The sequence below is a fragment of the Gadus macrocephalus genome, chromosome 13 (assembly GCF_031168955.1).
Source record: "Gadus macrocephalus chromosome 13, ASM3116895v1".
Lineage (NCBI taxonomy): Eukaryota > Metazoa > Chordata > Actinopteri > Gadiformes > Gadidae > Gadus > Gadus macrocephalus.
This window is the reverse complement of record NC_082394.1, coordinates 741,611-756,610: the sequence shown is the minus strand read 5'-3', so window position 1 is coordinate 756,610 and position 15,000 is coordinate 741,611. Positions and strand designations below refer to the sequence as shown.

At 53.5% G+C, this 15,000-nt stretch overlaps 1 protein-coding gene across 1 annotated transcript in view; it reads right to left on the bottom strand.

Annotated features, from left to right (window-relative positions):
• Positions 1-15,000, bottom strand: part of chd5 (chromodomain helicase DNA binding protein 5) — a 42,392-nt gene that overhangs the window by 27,319 nt on the left and 73 nt on the right. Inside the window, exons 1-11 of the mRNA XM_060068233.1 lie at positions 14,958-15,000; positions 13,101-13,219; positions 11,803-12,053; positions 10,844-10,950; positions 10,487-10,622; positions 9,539-9,705; positions 6,946-7,176; positions 6,129-6,335; positions 2,878-3,089; positions 1,687-1,818; positions 234-342 (exon numbers count right to left, since the gene is read on the bottom strand). The exon at positions 14,958-15,000 is cut by the window's right edge and continues 73 nt beyond it. Of these exons, the coding sequence (XP_059924216.1) occupies positions 234-342; positions 1,687-1,818; positions 2,878-3,089; positions 6,129-6,335; positions 6,946-7,176; positions 9,539-9,705; positions 10,487-10,622; positions 10,844-10,950; positions 11,803-12,053; positions 13,101-13,219; positions 14,958-14,963 (1,677 nt within the window). The 5' untranslated portion in view covers positions 14,964-15,000. The remainder of the gene's footprint in view (positions 1-233; positions 343-1,686; positions 1,819-2,877; positions 3,090-6,128; positions 6,336-6,945; positions 7,177-9,538; positions 9,706-10,486; positions 10,623-10,843; positions 10,951-11,802; positions 12,054-13,100; positions 13,220-14,957) is intronic.

Sequence of the window (15,000 nt, the reverse complement as noted above, 5' to 3'; positions counted from 1 at the left end):
GAGCAGAAAGAGTCCTAAGAGTAGTAGAAGTAGATGAAGTAGTGGTAGTAGTAGTACTAGTAGTCATTGTGAATGGCATTTATGTTTAAATTAAAACGATACGATTTAAAAAAGAATATGCGAATATTGAACCAAACCCAGTAACATTTCGGCCTCTAAACAGTTCAGGCTGAACTTCTAAAACTATGAGGAGGAATACAGAGCTCACAGTGCCTTGTGATTGGTCAACTCACATCGATGATGGGAGCGTCAGGGGGGATTTCCCTCTTGGGATGGTCTTCCTTTAACTTCTTCCCCCTCTTGACCAGCAGGGGGCGCTGGTCCTCCCCGAGTATCTGCTCTCTGTGGAGGAAGCCCGCAGCACCGTGTGAGAGCCCGCTCCATGCCAACAAAGATCACCATAGCAGGCTGGGTGAGGGGGTGAGGCCTGGGCGATTAGATTTTAGTTAGGTACGGGTGAAATTAGGTTAGGTAAGGCTAGGTAAGCTTTTGATTGGATTCAGTTAGGTGACATTTATGAAAAGTAAGTTAGGGTGAGCTGAGAGATGTGGTCGTTGGAAACCTGAGAAAAAACCCGAAGAGAAAAGCACATAAAAAGGAAAAAAGAGAGAGTGTAGGAGTAGAAAATCATTTGTTTTTGTTAAAACTTAACACAATGAAAGTAACATACTCAAATTTTGACTTGCGGACAAAATTGAATTAAATAGCTTATCATATGAAGCCTCTTTGGAACAGGGAGCACTTTTAGCTCGTGTGGGTGTGTGAAACTCCTCACTGTTGATCTCCGTGGCTCTCGCCATGAGAGCATGTCCTAACCCCTGTGTCCTGGCCACCGTCCACACCTGCTCTGTTCCAACATGCCCCCCTAATCCCCCAAACCCCCCCCCCACCCGTCTCTAAGTGGAATGCATCATTTATCACCTCCACGCGGTGTCAGCCAGGGTGTGGGGAGCGTTCTGGCCCAAACTGGCTGCCGTGTCCCAACCAGGTGGGTGCTACACACTGGCAGCAGATGAGGTGTGATATACAACCCCCCCACACACACACACGCACACACACACAACAAAACAGACACACTGGGAGTGTGAAGCCCTTTGGGTGTCTTGAAAGGCGATATGAATGTAATGATTTATTCTTGTAGTATTATTACGACCTTCTGTTTGAGGTAGTTACGCAGACACAGACACAGAAACAGATACAGACACAGATACAGATTGATCCCGGAGGAAATTATCTGTTACCGTTGCTCAGCTCCACCCAGAAACATCAAAGTAAACACAATTGGATGAACACAATAAGCAATAAAACACAAAATAACAGCATGAACAGAAATATCCTCATTAAAGACCAAAAGTGCGGCAAAACAGCAGCAGAATGTATTAAAGTGTGCTGGCATATAAAATCAAACCACACAGTAACGGGAGCTCAGTGAGGGGAAGCCGGAGAGGCTGAAGTAGAGCAGAGTGTTGAAGACACAACGCCCGGGGGGGGGGGGCCTACCGGGGGTCCCAGTACAGGGGGGGGGGGGCCTACCGGGGGTCCGAGGTACCGGGGGGGGGGGCCTACCGGGGGTCCGAGGTACCGGGGGGGGGGGGCCTACCGGGGGTCCGAGGTACCGGGGGGGGGGGCCTACCGGGGGTCCGAGGTACCGGGGGGGGGGGGGGTGGGGGTGGGGGGGGGGCCTACCTGTGGTCCCAGTAGAGGGCCTTCTGCGTGTCGTAGTCCGGGACGTCGAAGTCGTCCCTCTCCCAGGTGCTCTGGTCGTACGCCAGGTCCCTCCACTTGGTCAGGTAGTGCACGTCACTGTCCTTGTCGAAGCTACACACACACACACACACACACACACACACACACACACAGACGCACACACACACACACACACACACACACACACACACACACACAGCCACAGACGCACGCAAGCACACATGAACACACACATAAACATGCTCACGGGACACACACACACGCATGCAGTCACATAGTACACATAAACGCTTCCATTTATACACACAATCCCCCAGACACACATACACACACACAGCCACACTCACACACACACAGACACACACACACACACAGCAACAAGCACACACACTCATGCAATCACACAGTTCATACACACACGCCCATGTATACACACACCCACACCAGCGCACACACACACACACACACACACACACACACACACCACACACACACACACACACACACACACACACACACACACACACACATATAGAACAAACAGTGAACGGCTAATCACTACCCATGTGAGGATGTGAAACCACTCAGACCCAGACGCTAGCCCAAGCTAATTGTTCTGTCAGCAGCGCTAGGGAAACAAGTCAATAAAGGTTTAAACTCCCTGCTGTTATAAATGAACCCCAGGTGAGTGCACTGGGAGTCCTCTTAATGCTCCAGTAACCCGATGCAGAATGGTTCTAAACCATTCCAAACAGCCAGACTCAAGATGGAGGACTTCAAAATGCAATCACAGACACTTGCTTCAAGACATAGTGCACGGATAATAGAAGCTTGTCTAATAAATACATACATTAATTAACCACCAATCAATAAAAGTAATACAAATAAAATACTATATAAAATGAGACACAAACATTTGGCGTGAAACTATTCCCATAAAAACAGGAAGAACAACTAGAATTTATGAAGAAAAAGTACTTAAAAAAACAATCATCCGAGGGGGAAGGCAAGTGAGGAGGAGGAGGAGGAGGAGGAGGAGGAGAAGAAGAAGAAGAAGAAGAAGAAGAAGAAGAAGAAGAAGAAGAAGAAGAAGAAGAAGAAGAAGAAGAAGAAGAAGAACAACAACAACAACAACAACAACAAAAACAACAACAACAACAACAGGGTCACCTGTGGTTGACCACGCGGTGGATGATCAGCCACTCAGGCTTGATGCCGTAGCGGTAGAAGCGCTCTTCCATCATGGCGTATTGGGGGTCCTTGCTCTTCCTCTTCTCGTTGTTAAGCTCCTCCTCCCCAGAGCCGTAGTCAAAGGGCGGGGGCTCGTCCATGTCGTTCTTGCGCTGGTAGTTGCGGTACATGACGGTGTGGTAGAGCTCCAGCTGCAGAGGGGACACCCAGGGAGCTGTGGGGAGCGGGTCTGCACTGCACTGCACGGTTAACGGGATGAGAGCGCTTTAGGCAAAGCCCCCACAGAGCAGGGTGTTAGGGGCATGAGTCACAATGGGGTGGCTACAACGCTGGTTGATTTCTAGAGCCTACAAGTTCCCTCACGACCTATGACCTCTACCCTCAATTGACTGCATGTTGCTTTGTTTGGATACAAGGGGCCGATGCATAATGACCTCATGGTGAATATCAATAGTAGATCAAAGTCTTAAAAGAGGCAGAGGGAGGGATTGGGTAGTGGAGTGTTGGAATCCCAGCTGAAAGGTACCGGGTTTGACCCCCAATGACTGTTGGCTACCAGTAGCATCCTTGAGAACCTTGCCCCCCATCGGCTCTTAAATGACCTGAATACAAGACACTGAGAGACACTTTGGGTAAAACCTCAAAGCTAAAGGAAATGCTAACTGTGAATAACTGATGCATGACGTGTTCCTGCTCCTTAGTTTGCTTCGTGTGCGTTTCTAACGGGTATGCCGTCGAACAAGATGGAGCTGAAAACATCTTCAGACAAGATGGCTCTTGTGAGGCAGACGATGAGCCCTTTCACAAGGACCTCGCTCGTGGTTTTTTCTTCAAAGGCTGCATTCCAAACTGAACAACGCTATTCTGACATTTGTGGCAGCTTCACAAAAAAATGTCACACACACAATTCCTTGATGTAAATCATTGCAATACTTTCACAATGCGAAAAAAACGGCAAACTGCCCACACCATGTTCCACGTTGATATGAAATAACACGTTTCAATTCACGCGGCCGAGTAACAGATGTTGAACATTGTAAGTTGGAAAAAACAATCACATCGCAGCCTTACAATTCATCACCTTGTACCTCCTACCCCCTCACTCGGCGGCTGCTGTGTCTCAAAGTAAACGGAAACATTAAAAAAATAAGTCGTTCTTGAAGAGCTTTGGCTACGGGACTCGAGGGACGGAACACAACCACCTTGGGCTGAGTGTCGAGCCCCATCACCACCTCAGCCTCCTAGAAGTCTCTCCCTACAGAGCTCACACCGACGGTGGATCAGGCCGCCCGGCGAGGGAACGGTGAGTAGGAGTGAGACATGGGAGAATCAGCCTCCATAAGGCTGGCAGGCGGCACGGCGCCACAGGTCGGAGCAGCAGTGAGATACCTCCGGGAGGGAAGGCGGTGAACAGCTTCCCTCGCTCTCTTTTAACACCTGCTGTCAAAGTGTGGCTCAGCCGCAAGAGGAGCGCCAGAAGAGTGCCGAGCCACAAGTGTGCTCCGCAGGCAGCCACGCCGTGGTGCCGGAGAGCCCTGCAGGGAGGGAGCACTTCCAGGTTTGAAGAAAATAAAAGCCCAGCCGTGGTGCTAAGACGTGGGTCGCAGTCACACGACGGGATTGACTAATCAGCGCAGCCCCGAGTGACTGCTGGAGTGGGTGAGGACAGCCGAGGGCCCGGACACGGCAGGACTTTTACCCTGAAGGAGCGTTGTCCACTGGGGGAGAGCGGCCTGGCGGTTACGAGGTGAGAGGGATCTGTCGCTCTCAGACGGCCTTCAGTGAGAGACTTCTGTGTCCCCTGAGCAGATAAAGAGCCGGATCCGACAGCTCCACTCTTATCCCAGAATAAGCCTCCAGGCGCGGGTTGTTAAAACCTGGACCAGAGTCCCTCTCGGCGCCAAAGCCACTAAAGAGTGGAGGGTAGTGGTGATAACGACATCCGCCATCTACTCCTCGGGAGGACTTACTGTAAAAGTATATACAGCGCTGACGGCACACTTTGGTACCAATCCCCTGGACCCCGCCGGTAAAGGAATGCTTCTTCATCCTCTTGTCATTCGGGGGCATCCCTGCCGGTTTCCATGGATACACCCCTCCAATTCAGCTTCAGTAAGTGGAGCCCAGGTGTGTTGCATCAACGCCTAATCAGCATGTGACCGGGTAACCATATCAGCCAATAGGAGGACACGCATGCAAAAGGAGGTTACACATGCTGTGCATCCGTAACCTCTTCCAGGCTGATATGGCTTCCCCAGCCAATCAGAGGTTACGGATGCAATAGCATGGGTTGAACCTAGGGAGGGAGACCTCTAACTCGAACCCATGTACCCCTGGTGATCTAAACCCATGTACCCCTGGTGTTCTGAACCCATGTCCTCGTGGGGTTCTGAACCCACGTACCCCTGGTGTTCTGAACTGAACCCATGTCCTCATGGGGTTCTGAACCCATGTCCTCATGGGGTTCTGAACCCATGTCCTCGTGGGGTTCTGAACCCATGTCCTCATTGGGTTCTGAACCCATGTCCTCGTGGGGTTCTGACCCCATGTCCTCGTGGGGTTCTGACCCCATGTACCCCTGGTGTTCTGAACCCATGTCCTCGTGGGGTTCTGAACCCACGTACCCCTGGTGTTCTGAACTGAACCCATGTCCTCGTGGGGTTCTGACCCCATGTCCTCGTGGGGTTCTGAACCCATGTCCTCGTGGGGTTCTGAACCCATGTCCTCGTGGGGTTCTGAACCCATGTCCTCGTGGGGTTCTGAACCCATGTCCTCGTGGGGTTCTGACCCCATGTCCTCGTGGGGTTCTGACCCCATGTACCCCTGGTGTTCTGAACCCATGTCCTCGTGGGGTTCTGAACCCACGTACCCCTGGTGTTCTGAACTGAACCCATGTCCTCGTGGGGTTCTGACCCCATGTCCTCGTGGGGTTCTGAACCCATGTCCTCGTGAGGTTCTGAACCCATGTCCTCGTGGGGTTCTGAACCCATGTCCTCGTGGGGTTCTGAACCCATGTCCTCGTGGGGTTCTGAACCCATGTCCTCGTGGGGTTCTGAACCCATGTCCTCGTGGGGTTCTGAACCCATGTCCTCGTGGGGTTCTGAACCCATGTCCTCGTGGGGTTCTGAATCCATGTCCTTGTGGGGTTCTGAACCCATGTCCTCGTGGGGTTCTGAACCCATGTCCTCGTGGGGTTCTGAACCCATGTCCTCGTGGTGTTGTGAGCTCACCTGCAGCTCGCTGATCCAGGAGCAGTGCCAGTAGGACAGGGCCCCCCACTTGACGAAGAACTCCCTCTCGGGGTGGCCCTTCAGCGGGGGCTTGAGCAGCGGGTCGGTGGGCGTGCCGTCGGGGCGGGGGGGGGGCTGGGCCGGCAGCGGGGGCTCCCCCCAGGTCCAGTGGAGGATCTTCTGGACCTTCCCCTTCAGCGGCGGGCACTGGGGGGCACAGAGAGAGAGGGGCTGGGGCTGAGGCACACGGCGCGCTCTGGAGCTCGGAGCTTCAACCTTAACACTGATTACAAGCAATACAAAAATAAATGCAAAGAATGTTTGCATTCATTTTCTCCATCTGGACGAAATGAAATAAGAGCGAAAAATGGATGGGCGGTAAACGGCTGCTGTTAGCGGCGACGGAGACACGGACCAGAGAGGCAAAGTGAAGCTGAAGAGAACCCCAATGGAGGTAAGGACATCTCAGGCGGCGCCAAACGAGGCGCACAGGACAGCAGCTCAAAGACCATCGCTCCCCTCGTTCTGGGTGGTTCTAACAGGACGGTAATGACATCTGAAGGGCTGATTATGGTTCAATGTCGACGCAGCGCAACGACCACGCAGACGCTTCGACGCAGTCGTGAACCTCCTTTGGTTCTGGGTCGGGTTTAAGTGAGCGGACCAATCACAGCCCCCGGTTCATATTGTTGTGAGGCGTGCGTCCGGTCCTTGAGTTGGACGTAAGGGGTCAGCTAAGAACCATAATCAGCCCTTAAACGTGGCAGAACAGGAGCCCCGGAGCCCAGCTCAGGGTCCGGGGGGGGGGGGTTCTCACCATGCAGCGCGGACACAGCCACTCCCCGTTGGGGATCTCGGGGAGGGGTGGGTTCAGGCAGTGGATGTGGTAGGATGACGGACAGGTGTCGCAGCACAGCAGCTCCCCGCCGTCCTTACACACGCGGCAGAACTCCATGTGGTCGTCCTCCTCCTCGATCACCACCTCCTCCTCCTCCTCCTCCTCCTCCTCCTCCTCCATCTTGGCCTCCCACTGGATGCCCTCCTTCTCCTGCCGCCCGCAGGGAGGAAGAGGAGGAAGAGGAGGAGGAGGAGGAAGAGGAGGAAGAGAAGGAAGAGTAGGGGGGAGGAGGAAGAGGAGGAAGAGGAGGAGGAGGAGGAAGAGGAGGAAGGAGGAGTAAGAGGAGGAGGAGGAGGAGGAAGAGGAGGAGGAAGAGGAGGGGAAGGAGGAAGAGGAGGAGGAGGTGGATGGAGGAGGAAGAGGAGGAAGAGGAGGAAGAGGAGGAGGAGGAAGAGGAGGAAGAGGAGGAGGAGGAGGAAGGAGGAGGAAGAGGAGGAAGAGGAGGAAGAGGAGAAAGAGGAGGAGGAAGAGGAGGAAGGAGGAGTAAGAGGAGGAGGAGGAGGAGAAAGAGGAGGGGGGAGGAGGAGGAAGAGGAGGAGGAGGAGGAAGAGGAGGGGGAAGGAGGAAGAGGAGGAGGAGGTGGATGGAGGAGGAAGAGGAGGAAGAGGAGGAAGAGGAGGAGGAGGAGGAAGAGGAGGAAGAGAAGGGGGGAGGAGGAGGAGGAAGAGGAGGAAGAGGAGGAAGAGGAGGAGGAGGAGGAGGAAGAGGAGGAGGAAGAGGAGGGGGAAGGAGGAAGAGGAGGAGGAGGTGGATGGAGGAGGAAGAGGAGGAGGAAGAGGAGGAGGAGGAAGGAGGAGGAAGAGGAGGAAGAGGAGGAGGAGGAGGAAGGAGGAGGAAGAGGAGGAAGAGGAGAAAGAGGAGGAGGAAGAGGAGGAAGGAGGAGGAAGAGGAGGAAGGAGGAGTAAGAGGAGGAGGAGGAGGAGAAAGAGGAGGGGGGAGGAGGAGGAAGAGGAGGAGGAGGAGGAGGAAGAGGAGGGGGAAGGAGGAAGAGGAGGAGGAGGTGGATGGAGGAGGAAGAGGAGGAAGAGGAGGAGGAGGAAGGAGGAGGAAGAGGAGGAAGAGGAGGAGGAGGAGGAAGGAGGAGGAAGAGGAGGAAGAGGAGGAAGGAGGAGGAATAGGAGGAAGAGGAGGAAGAGGAGAAAGAGGAGGAGGAAGAGGAGGAATGAGGTGTCACAGCAGTAGAGCAGGAGACATGACTCAACGATAGCTACACATCATCAATACATTCACATTTACATTTAGCAGACGCTTTTACTTACAATAAGTCCATTTGTCAGAAGACAGAGAAACAACAATATATCTCTGTCGGTACAGTAAGAGTGTTCAAAGAACCAAGTGCCAAGCACCAACCATCACTAGGTTCACCCATTCCCCACAGACAACAGACAGCCAGGAGAAGAGCAGGCAGACTGGGAAGAATCAGGAAAAATGTGTAACAGAATAGCCGCCGCATTATATACGATACTGCTGGCATCTGATCCGATCCAGTTCAGTTAAATTGGGATCACATGGGGGTGGGAAACCAGTTGGATCAGCCCACTGGTATGATACCAGTTGGTTCAGCCCACTGGTATGATACCAGTTGGTTTAGCCAACAGGTATGAAACCAGTTGGTTCATCCCAGTGGATAGGTCTGCAGGTTTTGGAAATTAATGCGGATGTCCACATTAAATTCCCCCAACGGAGACGGAACAAAGATGACAGCCGAGATGGAACCCAGATGGACCCTCAACATCCCACCTGGTGGTAAACAAGGCCCTCGTACGTTAAAGGAGACATCTTATACCACCAGGTCTGAGTGGGATTAGCCTTACAAGCCGTTTCGAAAATCTGCCCCATATGACATCACTAGTGGGCGTGTCCGTCTAGATCTGCGCTGGATAGATGAGCAACGTTTACTCCAGTCCACTTGGTAGGCTGGTAGACTGATCTATCCAGCACACATCTAGGTGGACACGCCCACTAGTGATGTCATATGGGGCAGATTTCCGAAACGGTTTGTAAGGCTAATCACACTCACACCTGGTGGTAAACAAGGCCCTCTTACTTTAATGAACACCTTAGACACAGATACCCAACACCCACAGGGTCAGAGTGGGGTCAGTGAGGGTCAGGGTGGGGTCAGAGTGGGGTCAGTGGGGGGTCAGTGGGGGTCAGGGTGGGGTCAGAGTGGGGTCAGTGGGGGGTCAGAGTGGGGTCAGTGGGGGGTCAGGGTGTGGTCAGTGAGGGTCAGGGTGGGGTCAGTGGGGGGTCAGGGTGTGGTCAGTGAGGGACAGGGTGGGGTCAGAGTGGGGTCAGTGGGGGGTCAGTGGGGGTCAGGGTGGTTCTCAGCCCAGGGTGATGGCGGCTCTAGGGGACCCCATCATTAGGGGGTCAGAGTGGGGACAGTGGGGGTCAGGGTGGGGGTCAGAGTGGGGTCAGTGGGGGTCAGGGTGGTTCTCAGCCCAGTGTGATGGCGGCTCTAGGGGACCCCATCATTAGGGGGTGCTCCAGGGGGGGGGGTGTGACTCACGCAGTGGGGGCAGCTCCACTTGCCCTCCGGGGCCTTCTCCAGCTCGGGCTCCAGACACACCAGGTGGTACGCCCGGGGGCACGTGTCACACAGGATGATCTCGCCGCCCTGCTGGCACACCTCGCAGTAGTCCTGGTGGTCCGTCTCGTAGCCGTCCCCGTCCTCCCCTTGGGGGGGGGCAACAGGTCAAAGGTCAAGGGGTCAGATATGTGCACAAGAGGTCCACTCAGGTTCGTCCTACTTACTTTGTATCGCTTATTTTTTATCAGAAATGAGAAGGATAGTTTTTTTAAAGTATAGAAATTGTACAGAAACACGTCGTGGCGAATCTGGCGCCATCTTAGATCTTAGAGTGTGTGTGTGTGTGTGTGTCAGTGTTCATGAGCATTTTGAAAACCATAAGTAGGAAGCAAGACTCTCTCAGGGTCAAGCACACAATACAGACCTCCCACTTCACACAACACTGACGAAAAGCTTTCAAGAGCAAAAGGGCTCCAATAGGACTCTTTAAAGTAAAAGCCCTCCAATAGGAGGTTTCAGGGTAAAAGCGTTGCGGTTAAAGATAGCAGAGTCAAAGCTTTCTGCTCGTATGTTTCAAGGCAAACGTTTACACGTATCAGATGTCAGAGTAAAAGCCCTCCACTAAGACGTTTCAGAGTAAAAGCCCTCCGGTTAGATGGTTCAGAGTAAGAGCCCTCCAGTAAGACCTTTCAGAGTAAAAGCCCTCCAGTAAGACGATTCAGAGTAAAAGCCCTCCGGTAAGACGTTTCAGAGTGAAAGCCCTCCAGTCAGACATTTAAGAATTAAAGCCCTCCAGTTAGGCCTTTCATAGTAAAAGCCCTCCAGTAAGACCTTTCAGAGTAAGAGCCCTCCAGTAAGACCTTTCAGAGTAAAAGCCCTCCGGTAAGACGTTTAAGAGTCTTCCGGTTAAGGAGTTTAAAGACGTACTTTTCCTCTTCTTCCTCCCTCGGCGAGCCTTCTTCTTGGCGGCGGCGGCGGCGGTTGCCACGGTGTCGGACAGCACCGTGGCGCTGTGGACGCTGATGTCATCAAAGTCCGACTCATCCAGGAAGTCATCCTCACTCTGGATAGACAAACACAAACACGCACGCACACGCACAAAATCATACACACACACACACACACACACAGCAGATGATACTAACAATGCCATAGCTAACAGAGGAGCTAACTAAAGCTACCCATCAGAAGAAAAACAAAGCTCACTAAAGGTTCCCAAAAGGCTAATATGAAATCTAGCAAAAGCTAAAATAAAGGCAGTCAAAGTGATAACCAACAGCTTACAGAAGAGGCCCTCTTCTTCCTGCCCCCAGACTTGGACTTGGTCTTCTTGGGCTTGGCCTTCCTCTTCACCTCCTTGGAGCTCCTGCTCTTCTTCCTGACCCCCGGTCCTGAGAGGCAGATTGGAAAGACCTCATCTCAGCCGTCCACTCTCATAAATACGGTGCTGGAGAGCTGCCAGCTAAACACAGCTAATGGACAGCAAAGGTGTTCTTGGCAAAGGTCTGCTGAGGGAAACAAGGGGATACCAACTCTAGGACTAATTTAGAGCCCCCGGTTTATTGCCGACTAAATCTCAATCCCAGCGAACGTCCGAGGAGTTCAGGCAACCACTCCTTATCCTATCAGGTGACTTCTCCCGTGTATCACTGCCTGTGCACCATCGTGGTGTTGTTTGCTAGTTTGCCCTCAGTAAGGGCCATGTCTTTGTCTCAGTCACCTGACTCCAGAGTGCTAGTCACCCAGCCCTGGGTGACTGATGGACCAGTAATACGATGTACAGAGCTCCGGAAACCTCCTGATTCAAGACCCCAATCTCATCATCAGTTCCCTTCCAAGCAATATCTCTGAAATATACAGATTTTAAGAAGATAATTCCTCAGCAAATAAGATAAAATGTACCCAATAAAATGACAAAGAGACTCACAATAAACTCAGATACATGGCACTAGTGTGCAGCTAAGACGTTGGGATTCATCACTGCGCCAACAACCTCTTTATTGTTTATTCTTTATCTCAAGGATAGCCCCTTGAGATGTAGCATCTCATTTTCGAGGGGGTCCTTACCCCCAATACAGACATAATAAAAAGTGAATACTGAACATAAGACCAAACATATAAGCACAAGGTCACACACTCCAACAATGCTCCCCTTTGGGGAGCATTGTTGGAGTGTGGTCCTTTTGCTTGTATGTTTGGTCTTAAGGGGCTGGTCTGGGCCTCGCCCCCCCCGGACCACCTACCCTTCCCCTCCTTGGTCTTGGCCTTCTTCAGCAGCCCCAGGCCGGACCCCGGCTGGCTGCCGCTGCTGCTGCTGAAGGAGACGGGCTGCGTCACGGTAACCGTTTCCACGGCGGCGGCCACGGCGGCGGCCACGGCGTTGGCCGAGGAGCCTTTGAAGGGGTTGTTGGCGCTGAACTCGCGCCACTTGGCGCCCAGCACGGTCATCATCTTGGACATGGGGATCTTGGGGTTCTTCTTAGCGATTAGAGGCCTGAGGGGGGAAGCAGTGGTTATTCATTATGTGCCCCCCCCCCCCCCTCTGGGCAGCGGACCCCCCCACTGGACTGTCATGCTCTGGGGGGGTAGGGAAAGCGGTCGGGTCAGATGCCGTCTCCTGAGTCAGATCAGTGGCTCTGAGCTCGGGGGCCCCCCGGTCTCAGCTCCGTCCCCGGGCCCCGGCCCTGTCCCCGGCCCCCGGCCCTGTCTCCGGGCCCGGCCCCGGGCCCCGGCCCCCCGGTCTCAGCTCCGTCCCCCGGCCCCGGCCCCCGGCCCTGTCCCCGGCCCCGGGCCCCGGCCCTGTCTCCGGGCCCGGCCCTGGGCCCCGGCCCGCCGGCCGACGGCTCAGCGCGGCTCCAGGGGGCCTGCTCCACTTTGTCAGAGAGCCGGCTTACACACAGCGAGACAGCCGGGGAAGAAGCCAGTCAGTCAGTCAGACAGCCAAACAGGCAGGCAGACAGTCAGTCAGCAGGCAGACAGTCAGTCAGACAGCCAGCAGGCAGACAGTCAGTCAGACAGCCAGCAGCCAGTCAGCCAGTCAGACAGCCAGACAGCCAGCAGGCAGACAGTCAGTCAGCAGGCAGACAGTGAGTCAGACAGCCAGACAGCCAGCAGGCAGACAGTCAGTCAGACAGCCAGTCAGCAGGCAGCGCGGCTAGCCAATAAGCCAGTAGTGAGTTGTCTAGTCAGTCAATGAAGCAAATAATTAACAGCTAGCCAGTAATTCAGCCAGATGGCCAGTCAGCCAACCAGTAAGCCGACCAGTCAGTCAGCCAACCAAATAATTAACAAGTTAGCCCGATAGCCAGCTGGTTAAGTCATCCAGCTGGTGAGCAAGACAGCTAGCCGGCAAACTAGCCAGCCAGCTAATCAGTCGGGAACACGGTAAAGAATAGCGAGAGATTCGTGATTTCCGTCTGAGACTCAGAGCAGCGTTTGTTCATGTCTCCCTGAGGACATTAGCGTGGTCTAAAAGATGAGATGAATGATATCTAGAAAGGATTGTGGTGAGAGAACAGTGTGAGGCGGCGGAGGCACTGGCCTGAGGAACTGGCTGAAGGCCTTGTAGTTGGTGATGGTGGTGTAGTCCTCCTCGGTGAAGCCGTACTGCACGTCCTCCAGGCCCCACTCCAGCATCAACTGGGCCGACGCCTTGGGCTCCTGGGACACGGAGTGTTACAGAAGGACCTCTACACTCAGGGCCTCTAGCACACGCCTTGGGCTCCTGGGACACGGAGTGTTACAGAAGGACCTCTACACTCAGGGCCTCTAGCACACGCTCCAACCAAAGCCAAGTACAGTCAGTACACTGGTCATAATGAGTGAAGCAATGTATCGGTCGGTACAGTAAGGGTGTTCATAGAACCAAGCACTAACTATCACCAGGTTAACCCATTCCCCGTATACAACAGAGATAGCTAGGATAGGATGCTACACAATGAAAGTACTATTATTAAGTGCCAGGACGTACAACATACAATGAGTGCGTACATTAAGGGCCAGAAAATACAAGATACAATAAGTGCGTATAGGGGTGGTGGGGGGCTGGATATGGGGGTTAAGGGGGGGTGGATATGGGGGTTAAGGGGGGGTGGATATGGGGGTTAAGGGGGGTGGATATGGGGGTTAAGGGGGGGTGGATATGGGGGTTAAGGGGGGTGGATATGGGGGTTAAGGGGGGGTGGATATGGGGGTTAAGGGGGGGTGGATATGGGGGTTAAGGGGGGCTGGATATGGGGGTTAAGGGGGGGTGGATATGGGGGTTAAGGAGGGGTGGATATGGGGGTTAAGGGGGGGTGGATATGGGGGTTAAGGGGGGCTGGATATGGGGGTTAAGGGGGGCTGGATATGGGGGTTAAGGGGGGGTGGATATGGGGGTTAAGGGGGGGTGGATATGGGGGTTAAGGGGGGGTGGATATGGGGGTTAAGGGGGGGTGGATATGGGGGTTAAGGGGGGGTGGATATGGGGGTTAAGGGGGGTGGATATGGGGGTTAAGGGGGGGTGGATATGGGGGTTAAGGGGGGGTGGATATGGGGGTTAAGGGGGGCTGGATATGGGGGTTAAGGGGGGGTGGATATGGGGGTTAAGGAGGGGTGGATATGGGGGTTAAGGGGGGCTGGATATGGGGGTTAAGGGGGGGTGGATATGGGGGTTAAGGGGGGCTGGATATGGGGGTTAAGGGGGGGTGGATATGGGGGTTAAGGGGGGGTGGATATGGGGGTTAAGGGGGGTGGATATGGGGGTTAAGGGGGGCTGGATATGGGGGTTAAGGGGGGGTGGATATGGGGGTTAAGGGGGGTGGATATGGGGGTTAAGGGGGGTGGATATGGGGGTTAAGGGGGGTGGATATGGGGGTTAAGGGGGGTGGATATGGGGGTTAAGGGGGGGTGGATATGGGGGTTAAGGGGGGTGGATATGGGGGTTAAGGGGGGTGGATATGGGGGTTAAGGGGGGTGGATATGGGGGTTAAGGGGGGTGGATATGGGGGTTAAGGGGGGTGGATATGGGGGTTAAGGGGGGAGGCTGTACAGACTCCAGGGGAACTCTGACCTGTCGTCATAACAACTCTTACAGATTCTTTTGTTTTGGGGTCCGTAATATGAAATTGAATATTTCTCAGCAATCGTTTGAAGTATTGTTGAGGGATATTCTTTAAGAAGATTAATAGAAACATGACAATGTTAGAGTGGCTTTGATGTCAACGTTTGCCTTTGAACTTTTTCAGCACATGGTCATGGCAGCATGTGTGTAATGATAGATCAATAACGGTCGTTATGAGTCTACTGAGAAAAAATATCAAAGTCATCCGAATAATAGCTGTGGATATGGGTGTGTATGTTCGTGTCTGTGTGTGTGTGTGTTTGACCATGTGATCACTGAAGTCATCTCGTCATCTACCTTCATGTTGCCATCGTCATCGTCGTCATCATCCTCCTCTTCC